At 35.3% G+C, this 27,918-nt stretch overlaps 1 protein-coding gene across 1 annotated transcript in view; it reads left to right on the top strand.

Annotated features, from left to right (window-relative positions):
* The window catches only part of hfm1 (helicase for meiosis 1), an 88,781-nt gene that overhangs the window by 44,901 nt on the left and 15,962 nt on the right, over window positions 1–27,918 (top strand). The window contains exons 20-34 of the mRNA XM_039734649.1: window positions 359–465; window positions 1,053–1,100; window positions 3,585–3,682; window positions 11,437–11,571; window positions 12,677–12,762; window positions 12,851–12,934; window positions 13,350–13,507; window positions 13,999–14,102; window positions 18,690–18,824; window positions 19,550–19,674; window positions 19,809–19,891; window positions 20,157–20,230; window positions 21,087–21,317; window positions 22,294–22,376; window positions 26,478–26,624. Coding sequence (XP_039590583.1) covers window positions 359–465; window positions 1,053–1,100; window positions 3,585–3,682; window positions 11,437–11,571; window positions 12,677–12,762; window positions 12,851–12,934; window positions 13,350–13,507; window positions 13,999–14,102; window positions 18,690–18,824; window positions 19,550–19,674; window positions 19,809–19,891; window positions 20,157–20,230; window positions 21,087–21,317; window positions 22,294–22,376; window positions 26,478–26,624 — 1,698 coding nt within the window. The remainder of the gene's footprint in view (window positions 1–358; window positions 466–1,052; window positions 1,101–3,584; window positions 3,683–11,436; window positions 11,572–12,676; window positions 12,763–12,850; window positions 12,935–13,349; window positions 13,508–13,998; window positions 14,103–18,689; window positions 18,825–19,549; window positions 19,675–19,808; window positions 19,892–20,156; window positions 20,231–21,086; window positions 21,318–22,293; window positions 22,377–26,477; window positions 26,625–27,918) is intronic.

The raw sequence follows: 27,918 nt of genomic DNA, 5'->3' as shown, positions 1-27,918 counted from the left end.
TACTCTTGATATTAACAGCAAATGTGTGATCTAGTTTTAAACTTTACAAAACAGCATCTTTCTGTGCATTATTAACAATGTACAATTAATATTGTAAGGAAAGTTACAGTATATTAATATTGTTTTGTGTTTTAATGTGAAGCATATTCATTTAGAAAAATAAGGCAGGCAACTTCAGCTGCTTATTTCTGTTGTATTGTACACTATTAATTGTGTACAGAGTGTCTTACTAATACTGTACAAACTGTAAAAGTGCTACTTGTTGTTTGTTCTATTTCTTATGAAAGTGTAATCAAATGAATGTTAATAGCTTTTGATGAAATATAGTGATTTACATGTACAGATTATTTTTATACAGCTTACTGTTATATCCAGCGCAAAAGAATATTCAGATATACAATTAAGAGTTAATGAGAAGAGAATTCTTAATGCACTAAACAAAAACAAAAACAAGACAACTATAAGGTATACTGTTTTACAGTTACTTGAAAAAATAATTCTTGGAATATTATGTCAGTCAGTGAGAGCATATTCAGCACATGCACTTTTTACTATGCTGTGAATGACAAATGCACAAATGTGTTTTTTGGCTATGTCTGTTGCTTAAAGCTTTTGTGAGACCCCTTCAGAAATTTAGTATGTTTGTGTGACTTAAACACTTGCATACACTTACTTGTTTTAAATATTGTTTTATTGTTGCTTTCTGAAAGATTTGGGGTCAAAATGCAAATGCAAATATACTTTCCCACATTAAAAGTTACATCCCCCACTTGAATGAGTGACACAGAATCACTGCAACCGTAGCAAGTGGCACAGAAAACTCTAAATGTAACCTAAATGGTGGATGGATGATTGTATTGCTGAAAGTGAATGATTAGAAATGACTTTATATTTTTAAATTTCTTATACATTTAAAAGAAAACAGAATTTTGACACATTTAAAAATGAAATACTACACTTTGAAATCCCAGAAAGGCATTGATATTGATTGTGTGTTAGTGAATATTGGTGTTTGAACGTTTTTGTTTTTATATGTTTTAAATCTGGAATAGGTTCCCAATTGATGGAAAGATAAAAAGCAGTGAAATGAAGGTAAATTGGTAAGTAAATATGCAATGAAAGGCTCCCATCAATTAACAGATGTTTGTGATTCTGTATTTGTTAAATTTCAGTCTTTTTAATTTATACTAGTTCAGTATTTGTCAATATACAATAAAAAGTTAAAAAATAAGATTGAAACAGAATATGTTTAGCGTAGGTAATGGAACATTGTTGTTGAATAAAGCTACATTTTACTTGAATAATGCTTATATTTGTCAAATTAACTCAAAACAAAAGACAGTTTTAACAAACCTGCAAGTTTGTGAATAATCATTGTCCTTTAGACTTTACAGTTTTACTATCAAATCTTAATTTAATTAAAACTGTCTTTTAAAAATAACTATCAGAGCCTTATTTAATTAAAACCAGTCTCTACTTTTCTAAAAATAAGTTATATTCTTTAGGGACTAATGCATGCAACAAAAATAAATGGATAAATTAAGAATTAAGTCTTAAGCAAAAAAACAAATGAAGCACAGTGCTCATTAGCACAACTGAAATAATTAAAATTAGTTAGTAAAATAACTTGGTACCACATTAAGCAATCAAAGAACCAATTACTAAGAAAATCTAGTGACAGTGGTCTTAACAGCATAGGATGGTATTTCATATTGTATTCCATATTATTTCTGTAATGAAATTTCCTACCACTCCATAAATATTTTTCACCTTCCAAGTTCCATCACAGGGTTCTAGGATTTTGTGTAAGGCCCTGTTACTTTTTGTTTAAATTTTCCCCTGAAAGTGACTATGGTTTCTTTCCTTTTTCACATTACTACAAACGTTTTGAATGAAATCATTAGCTTTACAAATTAATAAATTAGTTGAGAACATCAGCAATTATGTGTGTCCTAAGGCAGACACACTAAAGGTTATATTATACAGAGCTCTGTATTAAAATAGTGAATTGAAGAAAATTGCAAACAATTCTACTATGCAGTTTTCCTCCCACATCCCAAAAAAAATGTGTGTTTTCGGTTAATTGGCAATTCTAAATCGGCCTTATGTACATGTCACTGTGTATTTATGTGTAAGTGGGCAATGTGATAAACTAGCACCCTGTAATGTGCCTGCCCTACATTCACTGCTGCTGCGATAGGCACCACCTCTTGACACCCTAGAACTGTATGAGTGGATTGAAATGATGCATGGAATATATACTTAAATGATCTGAAGAAACTGCAGATGATTTCAAGAACAATATTGCAATTGATGATCAGTTTATAGGGTTAAAAGAACATTTAAAAATTATGGACATGTTAACACTAGAAGAAATTTCTCAATATTATAAGTGGTCTTTAAAACCATCTTACAGATGACACATGATGTCCTGAAAAACCTCAGGATGACATCTAGGAATCTCTAAACTTGATGTAGTTTTATCCTTTAATACAGCAGCAGAAGTTGAATGGAAATACCACTCTAGATCTTACTGAGAAAAGTTCTAGGCTATGTTTCTCAATAGTGAATAGTAAGATCCTCACATCCTTACTCCTATGCAGAATGTGCAGAAAGGTAAGATTTCCAATTTTTTGGAGATCTTTTAAACATCTTCTCTGACTCAGATATCAATAATCTTCTTTCTGAAGGCTTCAGATAGCTTTTTTGATCTAGGCATTGTGATAACACACATTCCAACAAAAAAGAGTAAACCAAATTAAATGCTTGATGTTTAAATAAGACAAGTCCTTTCAAGATGCTCTCTAATGATTTTCTAATCATTTGCACCTGATCTAGTGGACCTAATTCTAATCTTGGGTATTTGATGTAATGTTAAATGTAGGGGTGTAACTTTTTCCACATTCGAATTTTGCATGTATGTTTATTTAAATGATAAAATGGACTAAAAAATGTAAATGTAGCATGCTATGCTGTTTGTTATAGTTAATCAACTTTCACATGGCCATAGTTTGTTATAGTATGCGTAAGGAGTTTGCATGTTCTCCCTCCATCTGAATAGTATTTTCTCTGGTTTTCCTCTCAAAGATGTCCATGTTAGGTTGATTAGTGAGTAGATTAGCTTGCTGTGAGTGTACCATGTAAAGGACATCTGACCTTTCCAGGATACCTTGAGCCCAAACTGCAGTGACCACCCCCTCCCCACCCTGCAGAGGGCTTGAAATCAGATTATATATGTTTAAAAAGTGGACAATATTATTCACTTTCTATTCGATTAATATTAAACATTGTATATTTTTATGTGTGTTTTCTGACAAATAGTCTTAACATACTTTCAAGCAGTGCTGTATGAAAAGCATTTTACTATTGATTTTAAATGCATTTTAAAATATAAGCAATAATAGAAACATGAGGGTAATAAAAAGGAATCATTTGCTTTTTTATTTTTTAACATTATTAAAAATACAAACAATTCTCTTAACTTATTTTGAATAATTATTTTTCAAAAAGTATTACTTAATTTGTGAATAATGATATTGGTGTTTAAGCAATGTTTAACAATTTCCCAAAATATGTTCTTATAGTTTAATTCAGGCACAGCTTGGTTGCATTCAAATTCAAGATTTTGGTTTAACACAAGATACAGGAAAAATTTTCAGAAATGGAATCAGATTAACAAAATGTAAGAGATTTTATGTAAAAACAAAATTTTTAAATCAATTTTGGTTAACAATTTAGTAACATTTGTTCTAAATTACTATAATAACAAAAAGGAAAGATTAATATTACAAATATAAATAACAATTTTATTGTATATTTTAATATGAAAAGTTATTTACAAAACATGTTTAACGCGTTTGTGCGCTTGTGATTTCATTGTTTCGCTGTAGCAGTTCGCCGTATAAGCGTATCCAAAAATATCGCGGACATGCAGACGGAAAATAGCAGACGATTGCCCTCAAGAGAGAGAGAGAGAGAGAGAGAGAGAGAGAGAGAGAGAGAGAGAGAGAGAGATGAGAGAGAGAGAGAGACACGCACGAGAGAGAACCATCAGCTCAGTTATGATCACATGACACTCCGCAGACAAAGTGTATCCATACTACTCGTATTGCAAGACATCGCACGTTTTATCAAATCAAAATTAATTAAAAAATTTAGCTCGTCTTGCAAAACACTCGTAAACCAAGTTACTCGCAAACCGAGGTTCCACTTGTATATATTATTTATCAGTGTTATTTGTTAGGAAAATTAATTTTTATGTTGATATTTTTGGGGGTGCGGAACGGATTAACTGGATTTCCATTATTTTCAATGGGGAAATTTGTTCTAGATACGATAAATTCGCAATACAAGCTCAGTGCTGGAACAAATTAAACTCATATCTCGAGGTTCCACTGTATGTGTGTGTATATATATATACTAGCAGAATACCCGCGCTTCGCAGCGGAGAAGCAGTGTGTTAAAGAAGGTACGAAAAAGAAAAGGAAAAATTTTAAAAATAACGTAACATGATTGTTAATGTAATTGTTTTGTCATTGATATGAGTGTTGTTCTCATATCTATCTATATATATATATATATATATATATATATTTATATATATATATATATATATACTGTATCTATGTATCTATATATATATATATATGTTGTTCTCATATCTATCTATATATATATATCTCTATCTATCTATATATATATATATATATACCGCTTGGCAGCGGAGAAGTAGTGTGTTAAAGAAGAAAAGAGAAAGAAAAGGAAACATTTTTAAAATAACGTAACATGACTGTCAGTGTAATTGTTTTGTCACTGTTATGAGTGTCGCTGTGATATGTATATATATATATATATATATATATATATATATATATATATATATATATATAGCAAAATACCCCTCTCTTCACAGCGATGTCATGTGTTAAAGAAGTTATGAAAAAGAAAAGGAAACATTTTAAAAATAATATAACATGATTGTCAAAGTAATTGTTTTGTGTATTTGGCGGCAGCGTCACGAAGTTGTTTTCGGCAGCTGCATCAGAAAATGTACCACGACGTCTGACACGCCTCCTTTTTACTGTTTTCTCACAGCTTGGATTGCTGCTGTCATATATATATACACACACACACACATATATATATATACACACACATACATACATACATACATACATACATACATACATACATACATACATATAGACATATATATATATATATATATATAGACATATATATATAGACATATATATATATATAGATATATATATATATATATATATATATATATACATATCTTCATATCTACATATCTATATACATATCTACATATACACATATATATTGTAAGATATGGCCGGCCATGTACCCCGGCCAATACCCCCAAGCCGCCAGGTGGAGCCCTCCTTGCAGCATGGAGGTCCCCAGAAGACCAGCAGGGCATTATGGACCATGTAGTTTTGTGCACCGCCCTGCTGGATGCCATGGGGCCACGAGAGGGAGCTGCAGGGAGGACCAAGAATTCTTCATGCCCTATGACCCGGAAGTTCGTCATAGGAAGAGCGACGGGCTTCCGGGGTGAGAAACATTATTTACCCTGACCCGGAAGGAATAAGGACTTGTGGACTGTTGGGAAGGAACACCTCCGGGTCAGGGAATATAAAAGGACTGTGGGGCTCCCAGGCGATGAGCTGAGTTGGGAGGCAGGGTGGCTAAGCGTCTGGGAGTGGAGGATTGTTTATTATTGTGGTTTATTGTTATTGTGAATTGTGGAGAGGAGCGTGCTTTGTGCACTTATTATTATAATAAATATCATCTTTGGACTTTTACCTGGTGTCTGACGTATAGTCTGAGGGTACAAGGGTGTGAGAAGCATCTTATTCTGTTACAATTGGCGTAGCTCCGGCAGGATTCTCTGGCCGTCAGTTTGGCAGAGGACCTGAATTTAAAAAATTTATTGTGGACAGAATATCCCGGAAAGACAGCGTCACGACACACACAGAAAAATCGCCAGAAACCTCATCTTTATCAAGTCCGTCATGGGAAGAAGAAGACAAAGCAGGCGCCAGCAACAGCGGAGGTCTAGCGCTTCGGCATTGCCTGCGCTCAAGAGGAGCTATGGAGCGGCTACGCATTTCGGGAGAGATTTCCGGAGGAGGACGTCACCGACGAGGTATGTACGGGGAATGTACTGAATAATCTTTTTAAATTAACACATGATGTCCCATGTACATACCTCCCAGATGTCCATCCGAAGGCTCTGCGGGAGGCAGAAGACAGACCCGAAGGCGATGGCACGCTCTCATTCAGGCAAACGAGTAACCCGAAGCACTTCCGCATTACGGGTGCCGGCGAGGGACACGTGACCTACCACAAGGGATTCCAGGAAGGTGGCGTTCCGTATCCAGCTGTTTGTGGCTTCGCCCAAGAAAAGACGGACTTGAGTTTTTCGAAGGGAAAGGGGAGGCGATCAAGTACCGCTATCCCTACAAAAGGTAAGGAGGTCCGGAAATGATTGATCGGTCCGTCGATAAATTGATACAGACGGATCACAGTCAGCCAAAAGCGGCACCGCGGTCCTCGAAAAGAACTCCAAATCCCAGGCTCCCTTGCGGGACCTGTCTGAGCACGTGCCAGGAGCGGCCGTGTTTATTGGCTCCCACCGGAGGGTAAGGCTAATGATGGCTCGAGCATGCCTCCGGGTGAATCAAGTAACTTTTGGGCGTGCACGAGCTGGAAAAGTTGCTTCAGCCCGTGCACAAATTTTTACAGGTGGTGGAGACAATAAAGAAGATCACTGGGGATCTGGGAGCAGCGGCCGAAGCGCCTTTAAGGAGGGTGGATGAATTCCTACGGCGATTTGGTCAGGAGTCTCCCATTATGATTGATTTGGCGGTACAGGTGAGTTTTACCGGTACCGTACAGAATAAGGGGACACAGAGTGGCGCGGGCCCGCGGTTAATTAGTAGCGGTGCCAAGTCACTACGAGCCCTACAAACGAGTGTGGTGTGATGACAGAAGGGGCGGTGGAAGCACTGATCGTACCAGAGCAGCTGAAAAGTGCTGTCTCTCGGAGCGATGCGGTGCTGAAGACGCCGCCTCTGGTTTCTTTAAAGTCAACGGGCATGCAAACAGCAAAGAGGCTCTCTTTCTCTAATAGAGAGACTCAAGCTGTCGCCGACAGAGTAAGCAGGAGATCCCGAAATACACCGTGGGTCTCCTGACAAGGTGGGAAAAAGGGCGGAGAGCAGCGAGGCGACCAGAAAACCCTCCTTGACGGGGGAAAGGGTGGAGCTGACCGAGTTCCCGAGATGTTTCAGGTCTCGAGAAAAGTGCCAACCAGGAGGACTTCGTCGGTGCTACAATTGCCAGCGACCGGGTCACGAGTGGCGCCAATGTCCCCGGGGAGACAGGAGGTACACCGTCCCCCCAAGGTTTGCTCGAGGTCAGGGGCAACGCAGGCAGAGCCCGGATGACGCGTCCTCTTGGAGGAAGACTTCCCTCTCGGGGCAGGCCGCTCCGAATCTGTATAATTCGTCGCTGGGGAGTACTGTAAGATATGGCCGGCCATGTACCCCGCCAATACCCCCAAGCCGCCAGGTGGAGCCCTCCTTGCAGCATGGAGGTCCCCAGAAGACCAGCAGGGCATTATGGACCATGTAGTTTTTGTGCACCGCCCTGCTGGATGCCATGGGGCCACGAGAGGGAGCTGCAGGGAGGACCGAAGAATTCTTCATGCCCTATGACCCGGAAGTTCGTCATAGGAAGAGCGACGGGCTTCCGGGGTGAGAAACATTATTTACCCTGACCCGGAAGGAATAAGGACTTGTGGACTGTTGGGAAGGAACACCTCCGGGTCAGGGAATATAAAAGGACTGTGGGGGCTCCCAGACGATGAGCTGAGTTGGGAGGCAGGGTGGCTAAGCGTCTGGGAGTGGAGGATTGTTTATTATTGTGGTTTATTGTTATTGTGAATTGTGGAGAGGAGCGTGCTTTGTGCACTTATTATTATAATAAATATCATCTTTGGACTTTTACCTGGTGTCTGACGTATAGTCTGAGGGTACAAGGGTGTGAGAAGCATCTTATTCTGTTACAATATATATATACATACATACCTATCTACATCATATATTCACACACATACATACATACACACACACAAATTATATATATGTGTGTATGTATGTGTGTGTGTGTATATATATACACATACATATACTTGTGTGTATGTTTGTATGTGTCTATATGTGTGTGTATAGGTTTGGTCACTGAGTGCAAGGGAAAAATAATAAATTATAGTCTATAAGTTATTAAACAGTAAAACATTAACGTTTTAAGAAGTACAGGTACATTGAAATTACATTTTCTATGTGAACGTTCAAATTTGTGCCTCGCCTCACCTCGCCTCGATTGTGAATCGCCTTAATATTATTTTGCCGTGGTGTAGAAAAGGGGTCCCGTGTTTGCACTTGTCTGGGCTATAGCGCTGGGGGAGGATGAAAAAAATTAAAAGTGCTCACTTTGACTTAAGGCAGAAGCGCAGTCAGCGTCTCAAAGGCCGGCACAGCTATGCACGCGCTGGCTGCTCGACTTTTGCTGGGCAGCAGACCCCAGTTTGCAGACACGTTCATGATATCAAAAGTCTCAGCGCTCTTTGGAGGTCATTCATATATATATATATATATATAGCAAAATACCCGCTACCAGCGGAGAAGTAGTGTGTTAAAGAAGTAATGAAAAAGAAAAGGAAACATTTTAATAATAACGTAACATGATTGACATTGTCATGAGTGTTGCTGTCATATATATGCCTGCCTAAATAAGTCACCCTCGCTTTGCTCTTACTTTTTACCGTTCATTTAATCATGGCTAGTGGCGGAAAAATTATAAAATGGAAGGAGGATGGCTTTACCAAAACAATTATTGATGGCGAATCGATTATTCATAAAGCTTGAATTGGTGATCTGTTTTTCTGTGTTAACCTCATATTTTTTCATACTTCTTCTCAAACTAAGGTGGTGCGAGGGTAAAATGAATCGGGATGCGCTGATCAATGTAATCCGTGTACCAGGAAATCATGCATTGACAAAAGCTCCCCTTTGCTTGTAATGCAAAGTGTGAAAATGCATTATTTTTTAACGCGTTATGGAGCACATGCATCAAGCTTCTCGGCTGTGCTTGTGCTAAGAAAAGGAAAGATTTTAAAAATAACGTAACACGATTGTCAATGTGACCTTTTGTAAGTAGTGCCTGGAGGATTCAGTGTGTAGAAACTCTATAGAGACAGCGTGTGTATTAACTTGTGGATTTTTCTGTGAGTATTTGGTGGCAGTCTGACGAAGTTGCTTCGGAAGACAGCGTTAGCCGCGGAGCTCAGCTCAGAGCAAAATGAGGTGGGAGGGGAGATGATGACGTGACTCCCCCACCCGCCTTAACTGTCAATCCCCCACAAACACAGTCTCTCGGAATTTGCATAAGCACACCCCTTCACCTACAATTTTAACTTAGTTATAAAGTGATCAAAACTCGCTTATATCCTCGTCCTCTCATTAAACTTGTATCCCGCATTACCTGTGTGTATGTGAAACGCCAGCGTAGCCTGTCTATGAACTTAATTTAAAGTTTAGGTTTACACCGTGCTTTCTTTCCGAGCTGGCAACACTCATGAATATGGTAGTATATGTCACTCGCTCACTTCTTATTGTTTTTCGCTGCCTTCTCAATTATATAATGCATGTTTTCTTAAGCGCTTTTTGGAGGTCTTCCTGGTTTTCTACGCACTGCGTTGACAGTTAGTTCACGTGATTACGTGGGAGGCGTGATGATGTCACACGAAACTCCGGCCCCCACGTCATTGCAGCTCAACTCCATTATAGTTAATGGAGAAAAATACCTTCCAGTTATGACCATTAGGCATAGAATTTCGAAATGAAACCTGCCCAACTTTTGTAAGTAAGCTGTAAGGAATGAGCCTGCCAAATTTCAGCCTTCTACCTACACGGGAAGTTGGAGAATTAGTGATGAATGAGTGAGTGAGTGAGTGAGGGCTTTGCCTTTTATTAGTATATATATATATATATATATATATATATATATATATATATATATATATATATATATATATATATATATATATATAAATAAAATCCAACATCTGTCTGTTGGCCTATATGTATGTCTGTCCACTTTTCACGAGAGAACTACTTAACAGCTTTGGATTGGGTTTTTTCTATAATTTGCTTGAACATTCCTGTTGATTTTGCAACTACTCTCATTGTGCTAAGTATCATAGTTTAGTTCTGGTAGCACTTTATTAGCACAAATCCAAGAGACAGACTGCGGGTTGAGGGGAGGGGGAAGCATGATGTCAGGAGTGGGGGGGCCCTCTTCACTCACACGCCAGCCTCCGTTCAAGTTGGTGTATGTCTCACCACATGTTCAAGCGTACCCTGCCTCCGCTTAGCTAGCGATACCTGTTTGTTTATCAGACATTATCATCTAGATATTGTTAAGGAGTAATGTTTCACGTTTTTGAGGGAGAGATCACAGCAACGTGTGTTTTACAAGGTAGCTGCTGATTGTCAGAGATATCACAGCCACATGCTCTTCTCCCCACGCGGGGTACTCTCTCCCATAAGAGCTCAACATGATCAAATATAGTGCTATTGTTTGATGTTGGACCGTACCAACCTTCCACTTGGCCAGACATACCTTCTCAGCTTTTTACATTTTTGGGAAAAGAGATCACAGCTACATTCTCTTCCATAATAGCAAAACCAAAAATATTGTATATGAAGAGGCCCTCGAATATGAAAGTTATCAATATAAATTACATTAAATTAAAAATTACATTTTTTTAAAATTAATTTTTAAAGTATGTCCTGTTTTACTACTACGTGGGCGGATCCGTGTGAGACAGCTAGTCTGAAATATAAAAATGAACTTTATTTTATGTAGCAAATAAAATTACTAATTAAACTATTTTACTGAGTTACTGTTCAACAAAGGCTAATATAACCAGTGACGTACAGTTCTTAGGATATGCAAAAGAAAACTAAAATATCTTATTGTCAGGGATGATAATGCACACAACACTTTGCATTATTAAGTTGATTGATTACTTTAAATTGCACCAGCATTCAAAAGTGTTTGTGTGTGAGAGAGTGTGGATGGATTTTGCTGGTAGAACACAGCTTTGTAAAGGTACAACACAGTCCTATGCACGAAAGTGTTTGTAAAGTCAAAACATGGTTTATCTGTCCATATCTGTCCATCCACCCATTCTTCCAGTCATGAATTCATTTTCATTGCCAGATTATTATTATTTGTTAGTCAATATCATGATCACCCCTACCCTCACTCAACTTTCTGGGGGATTTGTTAGCAAGTCTGTGACATAACACATATGTTTATTTGTCATTTTATATTTAGGTTTATCAGAGTTTCTTGCTCAAGATACAAAAACCAACTTCAATGCACTTCAAAACTCATTGATTCTGGCAAAATGTTTTAGAGCAAAACTTTGGGAAGAATCTCCTTTTATTTCAAAGCAGCTTGATAAAATTGGTAAGAAATTGCTCTTGTCCTTAAAATTATGCCTATATATGATTTCAGTTTTTGCATATTGTGGTTTGAAGCGAGTTAATGTACACTTCTTTTTTTTAAGCAATGAAGTTTTTTGCTGAATATTTTATTTTGGTCATGAAATTGTGTGATTGGAAATTATTGGGACTTCATATTCTTATATAGATATTGGGCAGGTCTTGTATTGATATTGGGCAGGTTAGATGATAACAGAATTTGACAATTTCACTTATGCTCTTCTCACTAGTTTCACACTAACCTCTTTAGTTAGTATTTCAAAAGCTTGTGAGAAGATCAATGAAATGTGAAAACCTCTCCCCCAGAAAGTTTCCTTTATGAGGCATGGTTGTCTAAACTTTTGATGAAAGTAACAGTTTAAAGCAGGCACCCATCATGAAGCAATGCAAATTAAATTCTAAAATACTGAGGGTATTCAGAATATCAGTGTAGGAAAAATATAATAAATGAAGTATGCCTGAACTTCACAAAAAATTAAAGCACAGTCTCTAGTCCTAAATCTGAACAAAATGGGAAAACCCCAGTGACTAAATTGTTGACACTTAAAACTATTTAGTATATGTGTATAACAAGATGTGTAAATACAAAACCTATTATCTTGAAAATGGTTTTTAATGGATGCAGTTTTTTTATTTCCATTAAAATATGCACTATAATTGCAGTGAAATAGAGTTGCTGATGATAGTTATAAAAGTTTAAATGTTAACAGACCATTCAGACAAGCATACATGGTTTTATCGCATTCACCTGACCTGTCCATAATAATGAAGGGCCCCATGTTACTTTGAAAAACATTGCTAGGTAAATTGTTTCATGAGATACAAAGGTTTTGTGTATACTATTTGGTAACTTAAGGCACTTATTTAATTTACAGATTCATGTGGAAAGAAATATTTTCTAAACTTTATGTAAAATGTACCCTTTTTTCCATTCTTGTCTTGTTCTTGTTGGAAAAATATTAATACATTCTTTTTGTCTCAGTTTGCTTAAGAAGAAAACATTGGTCTCTTTTAGTAAGCATTCTTTACAAGTTTACTTTTTCAGATATTATAAATTATTTTTCACACAGGTGTGACATTATCTACTGCAATGGTAAATGCTGGTTTGACCACATTCCAAAAGATTGAAGAAATACATGCTAGGGAACTGGAGCTGGTATTTAAGAGAATATTTATCTTTTAATGTCAGAGATTACTATACAAATTCAGGTTTTATTTAATGAATGTGGTTATATATTTTACAGGTCTTAAACAGGCACCCGCCTTTTGGCAATCAGATAAAAGAAGCTGTACGACATCTTCCAAAATATGAAGTTAGTCTAGAACAGGTATTAGATTTCTGAAGTGTAAAAACTACTATTTAGAATTAAATTTATTTATTTTGTTTGCAATTATTAGTGTTTTTTATTATTTGAGCTTTATGTGATTACTGTACTGTGGTTTTCATGTTCTCTTTGTATTTTTATCTGGGTTTTCTAATTAGGAATCTATTTCTCATATCCTAGAGACATTTTGTAAAGTTTTTTGGCTATGCTAAACAGACTTTGTGTGAATGAGTGGGTTTTTGAGTTTTTCCTGTTATGGAGTGACAGCTTGTCCTGGTTTAGTCGTCCATGATCTTAATCGTAATAAAGTATACTCAGTAAAACTTATTGTATGGATGTTTGCAGTCATTTGTGGTCTTCATAAAGGGTTAATCATAATCTAATCTTAAATTTGTTTTCTGGAAATTTTATTTTGTAGATGGCAAGATACAATGCTTTAGCTGCGGAAATTGTAATTACTGTTAACTTGATAAACCATGAACAGTTGAAGTTGAAAAGGACAGCTCCAGATAGTCATTATGTAACTATTCTAATAGGAGATACTGATAATCGAGTGATCTTCAAACAAAAACTCTCGTAACTATTTAACTTCTTTCTATAAATAACTTCTTCACTAATCGTTATGATTTATAAAGTAATTAGATATGTAACTTCTACTACTCATGCTTTGCCGGAATCATCACCATGATAATTTTTGGAATTTAAAATGTGCCTTCCGCACCTGACATTATTCTTCTCTGCAAAATACTTTGAAAACATTTTATTGCCTGACAGTAATGGGTGCTGACTATTTTACTTTTGTTCTGTAATTGACTGACTTTCACTTTCTGTTTTTTCATCTAGTTAAAATTTAGCTGTGCACTGGTAGGTAGGGCGTCCTGAATATAATACTACCAACATGCTTCAGTTTGCAGCCATTGTATCTGTGAATGCTATCTCCGAGCTTTTAAAGACTTTAGGGTTAATAATGTTTTAATGCATGGATATTTTTACCCCCAGTCAATTTGTAGGTATGATTCATTTTAAATTATTTTATTGGAAATTTTAATATTCTCTTTAATCCTAAGAGATTTTATGTTGCTGAAATCTGGAAGTTGGTCAAAGAAAATTGAGGTCACCAAAGCAGTAGAAGGAGAAGAATTAAGTGTGAACCTAATAAGCTCAGAGTATGGTGAGTTTATGTATAACTGTACAGGTTTGACATTCCAAGACAGTGAGGCATAGTGTTGTTCTAGTAGTGTCCCCTTACGACCATGCCTGATTTACTGGCCTGTCTCTTATCTGGCATATGATTTTTGAGGAATTTCTATGTTGTCATGTTAAAATGTAATTTTTTAGCTGACTAATATCCCATGCCATTTAAGACTTGTCATCAATGTCTTTACAAATTGACTGTATACACTATCAGATGAAAACAGTGAAAAAATATATGAGAACAATATAAAGTTTGCATATTATACTTCTGGCAGCGTAGTTTGTTTATGGGTCCTCCAGTTTTCTCCTTCATCTCAAAAATGTATAAGTTAGGTTGATTGGCAATAGGTTCAGAGTTACCATGTAAGTGAGTTTGCCTTCTTATAAACTGATGCCATGTAAGGCTTGGATGTGGAATTGCACAAATTGCAGCTAGGACATGGGCCTGTGACCCTATATTGGAAAAGGACATCATAGAAAGTGAATAATAATGGCAAAGCCTTCATTTCAGACTGCTCACCTTATCAAGGAAGAATTTAGCATTTCCTCTGAAGATGATAGAAAAAAGTAGAAAAAATGCAGTTGTGGACTTGACTTGGCTGTAGATGGGCAATGAATTATGTGTTGATTAGCAAACATAGATACAATTTTCACTGTCCTCTGTACATGTGACAGTAAAGAGTTAATAATGACTACAGCATTTAAGAATGATTTCACACTTGGATCACCTGGTTCAAGTCTGAATCCCAGTTCGATTGCATTATTCCCCCACCCTCACCCTTTGCCTGCACTGGTCAGTAAATTTGCATGCTACTTCAGTTACCAACATTCACACTGTTTGCTTCCTTCACTAAGTAGTGGAGGAGAGTAGTTCATTTACTCCTACTAAGAGTAACTAGTCACTAGCAAATTGGTGAATCATGTTCTCTCTGCTTTTATGGTAATGCTTTAGTTTATTTGGTGTCGCTTTCAGAATTAGTAAACACCAAACTACACATGTCTGTTTGCTGGACATGAATTCATGGAGTAAACAGAGAGAAAACCTTCACACAAAGATTTTGAAGAAACAGGGACTAATAAGACATGTGTTTGCTGCTTTACTTGCAGTTTGTCATTCTTACCTCTATGTCAGTGGCACACAGTAAAATTGCAACTGGTAAAGATTTTGTGAGTAATTTTTCTTAATGGTTTTGCAAAACTGCACATGCCAAACTTTTGTTTTCTAATATGTATCCAGTTGTAGAGCTATACAGTATGAGGTAATGAGCTTTCTCCAGTCAGAAATGACTAAATAGTATAGATCTTTACTAGCACAGATCTAATAACATATATTTTTATGTGTTCTCCATCTTTGTTTTAGAATTTTCATCAAATCACATTTCTAATTAATATTTGAATTCTGTGATTCAAAATAATCTATTGCTACTCTTTTTCAATTTCTGAAATAGTGAACAAATGGATGAACAAATGGGAAATGAAAATACTAAAGCATTATAGTGTTTTATATATACATTTTTTCTTCACCTACCACATAACTAAATATTCAGTTGAATTCCTTCTTGATGTAATACATGCTGGGAAAATAGAGACCTGACCTATACATTGTTCAAATTATTTGCTTATAATTTAAGTAGCTTCATAGGAGTACCTATGGCTAAGTGTTTATTTGTCCACCCAATTTTATTTTACAAATCATTAAGATGAAAAAGCAAATTTTATGAATGAATCACATTTTAAATTAAGTTAAATATTAAATTAAATGTTAAATATTAAATTCACAAACATTAATTATCTTGTTACTATTATACTGTAGCTGCACCATGTTAGTAGGAATTGAATGGCCTTCTTCACGATAATATCTTCAAGTAAAAAAAAAAAAAACACATGTTTGCCTCTTTAGTGTAAGTAATTAAATAATCTTATTGATTTTGTTTGATTCTATAAAAAGAAACTCTACTATGTGTTCATGTCACCTTGCGTGTGTGTAAAGATGGTGTGACTGTGGGAAGTATTTTCTCCATTTGGACCAAAAAAGCTATACCAGGGACTGAAATTCTGGCCAGTTTGCCAGAATGATGATACAGACTTGGTAATGTTGTAGTCATTAGAGAATGTAGGTGGCCTCATTCTCTTTCACGCTTAATGCTTATCTGACCATTTTTGAGCTTCTCAATCCTTTTATAAACATTCCACTGTGGTAAAACACTGTCTCCTGTGGTCAAAATGTAACATCTTATTAAAGAAAAAAACATCCTCTAACAGGACAATTCAGTAATCAGGCAGGAGAAAAGATGTTCATTGAATCTTTTAATTACTCCTCAGCAGAATGCCTTGGAGGGAGTATTCTTCAAAAGCATTCTGTTACAGCATGGTCAGAATAGTCAGAGAAAACAAAGAATAGAGGTTCATTTTATAAAGTACTGAATTTACATAGAGTGTCAATCATTGCATACATTTTCCTCTGGTTGGTTCATTGGTTTACACGCAAATGATTTATATAAACTAAAAGTCTGTTATATTCTGGTTCTTCTTATACCTTTTGAGTTGCGCCACCACCCTTGATGTTTCTGTGCATATAACTGTCCATTCTCATTTATAGGACATTTGCTGATTTCTTGGTCATTTATTAGTCATCTTTCACTACATTTTGTATATTACATCAACCTTTCTTCTGGTACATTATTTTCTCAGTATTTTTCCTAAACCAATTCTTTATATTTCAGTATACATTTTGTTGTTCACCTGACCTTTATCTGGTTTCCTGGTGTGCCTGAACAGGTTTCTGACATGTATTACGCCTTTATGCTATTTCTTTAAGATGAATGCTATGTTACCCTAAAATTATTCTTCCACACTCATTATTGTGCAGAAAACTCTCACTGGTTTTTGTTCCCTGGTACACCTTTAGTCCATATAAAGCAAATTATTGCCTGCTATTCTTCTTTGGTACAAACAAGAGAGTAAAACAACAATATATTCTCCTAGAAACAAAGAGAATCTGACAAATCAAGGTCAAAACTTAACCACTGTGACCATGACCACACCATATTTCCATATATTTACGAGGAAATCTGTGACACCACCCCAAATAAAATTATTGCAAAAATTATCTTTAAAAAAAATTGACTTACCTCCGTAATTAATATTGACAAGTAACATTAAGCTGTAAACTAATTGTCTTCAATTTGAATTCATTTAGCTTCATTTTTCCTGCTGTACTTTCATGTCTAGAAATTCTGACATCCCTAAATGACAAGCACTTTACCTTCATAATCAACAGACTTGTTGCTGTTTGCCAAGTACCTTTTCAGGATATGAATAGGTGACCTAGATTGTATAAATAGCCCATTTAAGTGTAACTCACTTATTCTAAAGTTGAATCACTGATGGCTTTGGCCACCCATATACTATAATTGGGCCTAGTTGATTTGATTGATTTTATCATAAATGGTTCATAAATATTTTTCCATCACAACTCAATTTTGCCATTTTTCTATCCTTGATATCCAGAATTGCCAACTGCCATTACACCAGTGGAGTGCAGGGGGACATTGGGTCCCCTCTGGAGAATTGGCACCGGCAGTCATCCCAGTTCCACCTTGGACAATCGCCACCGATTACTGTATACAGGACAATGGCATTTGCTTAAAAGGCCCATGGTGACCCATCGCTAGACGCTCCACAAACCAAACGCAACACTTTTCCATTGAGTACTGTTTTGAATCGCGATCCTGTGTGACCCAAATTCAGACAGCACACAATGGGTTGCAACCCATAGTTTAAGAACCAATATTTTACATAAAAAATAGTAGTTTTAGAATTCTCTCAATTTGCCTAATTTTCCTACCAATTCAGCTAATGCTGAGTCATATTTCAAGATATGCTGAAGTTAACCTCAATTTGTTGACTTCTGTAAGATATCGAAATATATACTGTAATTCCCTGACAAGCTGTTTTTTATGACACTGCTTTTACCGGCTTAAAAAGAAAATGTAGCCTCAAATTGAAAGTTTCAGATCATGCACCGCACACAAAAGCTACAAAAGTCTTGCAGTCAGACAGCAATACTATGAAAGCTACAAGCAATGCTATTATCTATTTTTCAAAAAATTGAATGGCCTGTAGTCTGAATATAATTAACATTTAATGGTACAGACTTTGAAAGAGTGTACAGCTGTTAGTTCTGGATTTCAAACCCTTTTCTACGAATGCCAATTAATATTTTCAGAATATTATGTTGTGCAATATATTTAGTTTTTTAAAATATCAGATGTTTTTACTGCTTTGACCGCTTTTAATTTAGGGAATCAGTTTATTTTACACTCTCTAATTCATATGAATTCTTTGTGCTAACTAAATGAATATTTCAAAGTCATATAAAAAATAACATTGGATAAGGTACCTAAAAACCATTATGGAATTTAAGCAACAAAAATAAATAATATACAGTATAATATATGAATGATGTACTTGTAGTTTGTAGTATAAGGTGATGAGTTCTAAATTTATGTTAACAAATGTAAAGTTTATCCTTTAATTGAAATAAATGTTTTTGTTAATTTAGTTGGAATAGACATTCAGCAGAAATTTGGCGTGTATTATTGTGTACCTAAGAGATATGGAATTCATAGAAATATGGTGAAGAATGAAATACTGGAGAATCCACAGTGTTCAACTGAGGAATCTGGAAACCTTATTTGTAATTCTGATAAAGGTGTCAGCTTTAAAATTATTTCTTTAATTTTCTAAATATTGCATTAGTTGTCTATTAACAGCATTATCCAAAGTATACATACATATTCATAGATGATAATTTAACATTATAGTAGTAAACATATTAATTTTTTTGTAATGTAATTATGTATTGTGTTCCAAATTTATATAAAGAAAATAATCCTTAACAGTTTAATGTATCTGAAAAATAATGAATTGTGAGGATATTTTCTAACGAAGACTCACAAAAATCACAATTTGAGTAATGCAAGTGATAAATATACAGGTATGTAACAGTGTTGCCATTATTTTAAAAATAACGACATGTGGAGACTGTAATTGTAACCAAGTCAGCTGACTTTCAAGGCTGTCCTTCTAAATAATTGTTCACATTGTGACCGTAAGTAGCTCTGTCTTTCAGTTTTCTTTAAAAGTCAAGTAAATAACATTCATTTCAGTAATTGTTTTGGAATCTAAACAAAGAAAAATGTCTTTTAAAGAACTCCACCATCTTTCATCTACAGGTTGTATTTTCTTCATGTATATTAAAAAATGACCAGCTCACTAGTTAGCAAATGTTGTAAGAAATTTGCTAAATGTGTTGAAATTTAACACTATATATTAGGACTCCCTGCTTGACCTAAAATGCCAGTTATAAACAGTTTTGCAAATTCCATCACAGTTTTCTAAATGCCACTCTTTTATTTTTAGGTAATAAAGGGGTATCTCTGGCAACAAAAAACAGCAAATATTCAGACTCAAACCTTTCTTCTTATCTGCTGGATCTCAAAAGTAGAAATGAAGCATTGCCATATACACCAGTAAAACGTCTAAAGGTAATAAATTTTACATTTTTTCTGAATTGGAAACATTTACTATGGGTGGAAGAAGAGTTTATAAAGGGATTAGGAATATTACTGTTACCTTTGCTTATATATCATATTTTATGTACTGTTATGTATTCAACTAGATGAAAATGTCACAAGATGTGGGGATTTTGGATCATTATGAATTTTCACAAAGAAGAAAGTCCCCTGTACCAGGCATGGAAAGGTATGATGGATTTTTAAAGACTTTTCCGTTAATGTGTTTTTGCATGCAACTTTCAGCCCTGTATCTACCTTAGCATCAGCAGCATTTCCTTAAAATAAGGAATTTGGTAACCTTATCCTACCAGGGTAGACAGTAATGCTCTCATTGAAGGAATCAAGTAGTCAATTAAGTTATTTTGTATTTTTTCTTAAATAGAGTTTGTCAGAAGTATTTAATGTGATTCATTTAAGATGATGTATGTTTTAATTGAAATATATTTTTAAAGGTGTGAAAGTCAAGATGAAGTCAAGATGGGCATTTCATCACTACCACAGTTACCCAAGATATTTTGTGATGATGGTATATTTATATCACATTTTAAGAAATAAGAATTTTAATATGCATATAAGTTTATTTTACTAAAGTTATCATATTAATAGAATGTATGTTAAAGGAAAGTTAAACCCAGTACTCTTAATGTGCACATCCTACACCATATATACAGAAATTTGTGGAAACAAAAATAATTTTCAGGACTTTTTCACCTGTAAGGTTCAACTTCTGCTTTTGTCATTTTAAAACTTGTTTAATTAAACCTAATAAATTATACATGTACATTTACATTTTTCATATCACATTTTTGTTAAAATAATAGAAAAATGGTAGCATTTTGTTAACTTAAGAAAGATTTGCTGGCTGTCAAGTCAAGTGGCTTTATTGTCATGCCATCCATACACAGCATTTGGATGCTATAGTGCCTTATGCCAGATGGAAGTGTGGGAGTAGGTCTTCACAATGCTATAGACATTTTGCATACAACGCTTTATAAAGATTTAATAAGGTTCCTAAAGATGCGAGTCGATACAGGTTGAATTTAATATTAAATGTTAAACAAAAAAAAAATTGTGTGTTGACTTTGCACTCTTCAAACTCGTGTGATAATTGTTAAAAAAAGAAGTGATGGGAGATGTGAAGATTACCAACCTATATCTTTCTCTACAACAAGAGAAAGTACAAATAAAATAATTAGAAAGAAATAAACAGGTGCTTGCTGGAAATAATAAATGTTAAATTTTTTTTAATATGTTCCAGTAAACTTTAGTATCCTAAAAAATGACATTTCAGCTGAAAATTTGCCTATGAGCTACATTTTTAAATATATATTTTTATTTTAAGATGTGTAAGACATGTGTAGTGATATTTATTTTTATTTCAGTGTTTTTGCATTGGAAACCATCTTTAAAAACTAAGGAAAAGAAGCCCAGTTCTGGCATAAAAAGTTATATTGACAACATGCATAATGATGATGTTAATAAATGCCGTAAATCAGTTATTTTTGATGTAACATTTGATCTTGGAGTTGATGAGGAGGAGGACGGGAAAGATGATGCCATTTCAAATACAAACAAATATGAAGTTAGGAAGAAGAATGAACAAAAAATTCCAGGTAGTGAGTATTTTATGGCACCTTTTTATAATATACAGTATATATTAATAATATATACAGCTTATCACTAGTACTTTTTTAAATTCAGAACATGAAAAATTGATTATAATGTATACATTAAAGATTACCACAACAAATTTTGTGTTTTTATGTTGTCAATTTTAAATTAAAAACAGTTTTAACGTGAACAAATGTGTTAATTATAACTATTTATTTGCCATTGATACTATTTTGTAAACAGGAACTATGAAATATTCAATATTTAATGAAATGTCATAACATTATTAATAATAATTACAGTAGCTGATTATAACATAATCAAGTGATGATTTACTATTGGCTGTCCACTTCCTTTTTAGTTAGTCATTGGAAAGTTAGGTTTTAGTTTGTTGATACTTGTAACTGTAGTATTTTACAAAGGTCTTATAAATTATAGTATTATATCCCTAGGCATTTTAACTTGTTTATGAAATTCTCTGAAACTGGGCATTAGACATACACTGTTTAATGATTACTTGACCTACTGTAATGCCAGAAATTCTCCTTATTCTTCTATTTTCTGTATTAACTGATTGTTTTAATTGTATTTATTATTTATCTGTTACTTGTTGGTTATACATTAGATAGCTCTGCCAACCCTCAGGTCTAACATCCATAATTCAAACCCCCTGCCCAGATTTCGTCTGTGTGGGTTGTGCTTGTTTTCCTTGTTTGCATGAGTCTCCCCCTGAACACTTTGGTATTCCTTCCACATTCCTAAAGACATATGTATTAGGTTAATTGGTGATTCCAATTTAGGCAATATGCACATCTGAGATTGTTATGGTATATTGCATTACTTTTTTATGGATAGGTTAGGGTAGGCTGTACTTTGAGTGGCACATCACTCAGGCAAATATTGGATTAATAAAATGCTGTATTATGATCAGATGGGATCAAAGAAGTGAATTTAAAAACATTTTTGTATTATGTTTAGAGATTCTGGGACCTCAACAGCGGAAAGACAGAGAATCCACACTTGTACTAGAAGATGTTGACACAGAAAGATTCCAGGGGCAAGTATATTTATTATTAGTAGTAGCACACAAAGAGTATCACATGATTTGTGTGTATTCGCATATGTAGTTATACGATTTTAGTTGTTGATTCTTGTAACTGCAGTATTTTACAAAGGTCTACGAAGGTTTAAACCTTTACAAAGGTTGAAATATTGTAAGACATTAATGCAATTAGAATTAAAAAATAAAGTTTTGTCAGCTTGTGTAAATTTCTTAGATTGTGCAATGAAATTAATCTTTCATGTACTTTTATGCTGCTATTTAATTTTTACATAGTTATCACAAGTTATACAGTAAATTAATTTACAAAATTAGTTATTTTCAATAATTATGAAACTATATTAATTACTTCTTTTGTACTGTACATTGTTTGTGTGATCACCTTATCATTTAATAACTTGTTTCCAGTGTCTCTCAATATACTAAACGTGTTACTTTCTTTCATTTTAGAAGAATCTTGAACAATAGTATGGCTCATATAACTGGAAGACCTCAAACTATGTGCACTAATTATTTAAAACCAGGTGCCATTAGTTTCAGTGTAGAAGATGTAAGTTGTAGTAGTACAGTACAGTACATTTACGTAATTTTTTTTTTTTATTATGAAATGGCATATCCTGTCAGTATAATGAACAGCATTATGGTATGACATTACAGATGTGACTGTTTTAGGAATGATTCTACATTAAATTCAGCAGAATGTCTTAATTTACTTGTTTTATGGAGCAATAAGGTAATACTGAATAAGAGAATAATCACAAGCCGGCTTAATAAAGGCTCAGTATAATTAAAGGTTTATACATATGCTTAGCTTTGTTATATTGGCAGTAAGGAAAAAAAAAGGTCTATGATTTCATATGATAAATGTAAAGGAGAAATCTGCAGAAATTCAAGTTAGTGTAAAGAAAAAATACAAAAATAAGAATGAACACAAAATAATATGACTAAACAGTAAACATAAATTGAATAAGTGTAAATTATTAAAAAAAATGTCCACCAGATAGTCACTATTAGCATTCAATGTGTCATAATCAACAAGATGAAAAGTGTCACACAAGTGTTTATGTAGCTTTTTTTTTCACACTTCTACACTGTAGAAGATTAACCAATGATATAACAATATCCAGCTGTATAGCAGAAAGACATAAGGGAAATTATCTTCATGCGGTAGAATACAGAACATTGTATGAATTTGTTTATGGCTATTCCCATTTCATTATTACTTACTTACATATTACTTATTTTTACATTGTGCTGTGCAGTATGATTTTAATATTGCCGTATAAGAGGTAGGGATCTGCACTGGCGATGGGAAGGTTGCTGGTTCGAATCTCATAAATGTAAGAGGTGATTCCATTCCGTTGAGCCCTTAACCTGCAATTGTTTCGTCCTGAGTATAACGTTAACCTGCATCCAGCCCTGCAAGGAAAACCTGGGGGTTGGTGGCAGGATTGTCACTCCAGCCACTGTAAAAAAAAAAAAATCTCACAATGTTCCATTCCATTCGTATTAGTGTGGTACTGAGGAGTCACCCCTTGCATGGCTGCACTTGGTTGTAATTTGGGATCCTGAGGTGTGGTGGGTGCTGTAACACACTGTACCAGTGAATGCTCCCAACCTGTCTCTCTCTCTTATTAGGTTACAGAAGTGTCTGCTAAATTTGACTTGCGTGTCATGTTTTAACAAACACATTGATTTGACATGGACTTGGCCTATACTCCAATATCTGTACTTAATTTTTCTTTTTTTTTTTAAAATATAAAGGTGTCATACTTTATATCAAATAAGCTTTTTTTTGTGTTTCAGATCTTAAATATTACATATATTTTAGTCTTTCCTTTATTCTCCATTTGTGTACAGGTCATTGCCCCACAAACTTTTTTACTTTACATATAAGTGTCAAATTGAGAGAATTATTTTGAGAAATCTGAACAATTTTTACTGTGAATGAATTCTTCTCAAGAAATTATCAAAGCAGTTATGAAACTTGATAAGAGTGCTACATAATGTCTAGGTTTTCCTATAATGGTAGTGTACTGGAATTCCTTATGTCTTTCTCTTGCTGCAGTACAACAACATAGCTATGTAGCAGCAGAATATTACCTTTGAAAATGGTACTTCAGATGACAAGTAAAACCATGAAGCCAACAACTTGGATTTAAAGCAAAACACTCAGTCTTGGATGCATAAATTCATACATCTTATTTTTATGTAATAATAGCTCAGTTTAGACAACAGTAACCTTAAATCTTTATAAATAAGAAAAAAATCAGCATCTCTTTTTTTTCATATACAGTGGAACCTCGGTTCACGAACGTCTAGGAACACATACAAATCGGTTTACGACCAAAAAGTTCGCCAAACTTTTGCATCTGTTCACGACCACAGACTCCATATACAAACAAGCCAGTTTCCCTTTCGGTTTGTGCGTGCCGATGATTCCCGCACGTGTTCAGTCTCTCCCTGTGCATTCCCTGTGCAGCGAGCTAGAGCGAAAGAGAGAGAGAAACACAAACACGCGCGCGAGAGACACACACACACACACACACACACACACACACACACACACACACACACACTAGAGAGAGACACAAACACGTACATGAGAGAGAGAGACGGCTGGACACATAAGGCTGAGAAGGCAGTTAAAGAATGCACCAGGCTTGTTTTTAAAGAGACATATCCGAGCATTGTTTTAACCTTGTTGTATTTAATGAAGTTTTTTTTTTATTGGTTTTTAACCTCCACTTCACTTCAGTTTACAGTGATCGATTTCGTAGCGTGCATTGTTGCAATGTTATTTTTCTTGGTGGTTTATTAAATTGCGGATTTTTCAACTCATTAAAAAAAAGTGTTTTTAGCGAGCGGTTCATAGCACAATAGCGCAAACTCTTGCAGTGTTAGTTTTCTCTGTTGTTCAAGGTTTTCTCAGTGTTATTCAATGTTTTTACATTTAGTTTACTATTACGCTGTGCATTCTATGGTGTAATTAACTATAAAACCTTTACAAAAAATCTATTTACATATAGTTCGTAGGGTCTGGAACGGATTAATTGTATTTACATACAATCCTATGGGAGAAATTACTTCGGTTCACGACCAAATTGGTTTACGACCAGAGTTTTGGAACAAATTATGGTTGTGAATCGAGGTTCCACTGTACATGCATAAGACTTGCCAATATTCTTTTAAAATTGGAACTTCTGACAAATGTTTTTTAAAAAAAAAAACTTTCTTCAATAAGTTGTTCTGATACAAACTTCAAACTGTTCAGTTAGTCAGCTTTATATAAACAGTAATAGTGTAACAGAAACAATGAATTCCTTAGTGGAGGAAAAAAGTGGAGCGGTAAAAAGAAGGGCTCAGCAGCACGTAGGCAGGTGGCTAGCATTAAGGCACTGATTAGGCACAAGTGGCATTAGGACTAGACTAGACAGTACGAAATTAAGTAGCGGCGAATGTTCAGTAAGTGAGTTTTTCTAGATTGAACAGTTCTTAGCAGTCAGGAAAGAACAGCAATTAAGAGGCCGACAACGTAAGGGTTCATTAATGTGAAGGAATACAAACTGTGCAGGTGGAAAGCTTTTAAGTAAGGAATAAGAAGACCACAAAGCTAGGAGAACAGACAGAGAAAAGTAAAGTTAACCTCATAGAAGGACAAACAGCAGGCAGTCGAGGTGGAGAATATTACAAGAGCTTAAGGGGTCAGAAGACGTTAAAAAAAAAAAAAAAACAAACAGTTTTAGTAATCCAAAGTCAAATTTCAATACTGAGGCCAGTGCAATGCAAGTCCTGTTGCATATTGAACTTTTTAGTCTTCTATGAAGGCAACATCTGCTGGAGATGCCAGTTGATCCAACACCTCGAGCTCAGGGTTGCCAAACTGAATGAGGAGTTGGATGACCTCCATTGTAGTATAGAATTGGCAGACCTGGCCCAGGTGTCCTTTAGAGAGCTAGCGTGCACCCTAAGATGGTGTGGGAGGAGACTCTCAACCAGACAGGTAGACATTTATGCATCACAGTCACAAGGTGCAAGGTAAAGGGTGCACACTGTCAAGGGGCAACAACCTCAGAACTGGAAGTGTCTAAACCATTTTTAGGTCCTTCTGAAGCTGGACTGCATGTCTAAAGATTGTGAGGTGGTAGGCGGGCATGAGGAGTCCCTGCGGGACACCACAAAACCAGTTCCCAGAAAGAGAGAGGTAGTGATAGTTGAGGACACAGTCATTAGTGGGATTAAAGTGCAGGTTTGCTCCATAGACAGAGAGACTTTCCTGGAAGTACTAATAAGCTCTTGTCCAGTATGGGGGTGGATCCAGTGGTCATTGTCAATGTTGGAACAAATGACATACATAAGGGTAGTCCGTGAGTCCTAAGGCTTACATGCCAGGCTGAGGAGCAGGGTCCTCATGTATAAACGGTGCGTACGCACAGAAATGTTGCGTACAAACGTTTCCGCGTTCAAATCGCGATGTAGAAAACCTAAACTTGACATAAAGCCACACACATTTCCACAGTACCTCATACCCTGTCATACGCAAGTTCTCCGCTCGGTTTTGCAGACTGGCGGCTTTATAAGTACACTGAAATTAACCACATATTGTCTATTAGTTTAATGCATCTGATTGTAATTAACCTATAACAATATAATGGTCCACAGAATGGTCAAACTATTCTAAATACCATAGCTGCTTTAGTGATGTTACTCTCACTGCACCTTCTTCTACTTCTTTCAGCTGCTTCTGTTGGGGGTTGCCAAAGTGGATCATCTTTTTCCATATTACTTTCACTGCACCACTCAGAGCAGCTGATCGGAAAGAGAATTATTGGTATACAGTATCAAGCACATGCTGCCTCAGCCATGCTTCCTATTTGAACTGCTTCTCACACGGCAAATGCTTCAAAACCTTTACTGTACGGACCTCGATGTTCAGAAACAGTTTCATCCCGAGAGCTCTAAACGCAATCAATCAGTCCATGAACTGCTCCTTGTAGAACTGTTTGTACTTATAAGTACAATTACCTCACTATAAACTTGCGATACAGTTATAATATTGCGCAACCTGAGCCACTTTATAAAGCGCTTATTTACATATGATGATGATATCATTTTTAAGATGAAATGTAGCAAAATATGTTTATTATATTAAACATAAAACTTTATTTAAATAATCTATATTGTTAATAATTAAAGGACACGGTGTCACTATGCTAGCAAGGATCAGGCGCTCCGCTCACGGATTGTTCCTGCCTCGCACTGTATGCTTCACTGAGACTGGCGTGAAGGACAGAATAATTAAACATGTACTACAAAGATATTTCAATGTTCCTTAAAAGTTTTGAAGAATCTGCGTTATAAGCTTACAGATGGCTTAACATCTATTACAGAGCTGATTGTGTGGCGATTGGGTATTTGGAGAAAGAAAAGGAAGGACAGGAATTGGAGGTTAGTACATTTGAAAGAGACAGTACTGCTGCAATAAATTATTTTATCGAAGATCACGCACAATCACTGCTCCACCGTGTTCTCATGTTTAATAA

Source organism: Polypterus senegalus, chromosome 14 (genome assembly GCF_016835505.1).
Source record: "Polypterus senegalus isolate Bchr_013 chromosome 14, ASM1683550v1, whole genome shotgun sequence".
Taxonomy (NCBI): domain Eukaryota; kingdom Metazoa; phylum Chordata; class Cladistia; order Polypteriformes; family Polypteridae; genus Polypterus; species Polypterus senegalus.
This window is presented reverse-complemented; position numbering and strand designations above follow the sequence as displayed.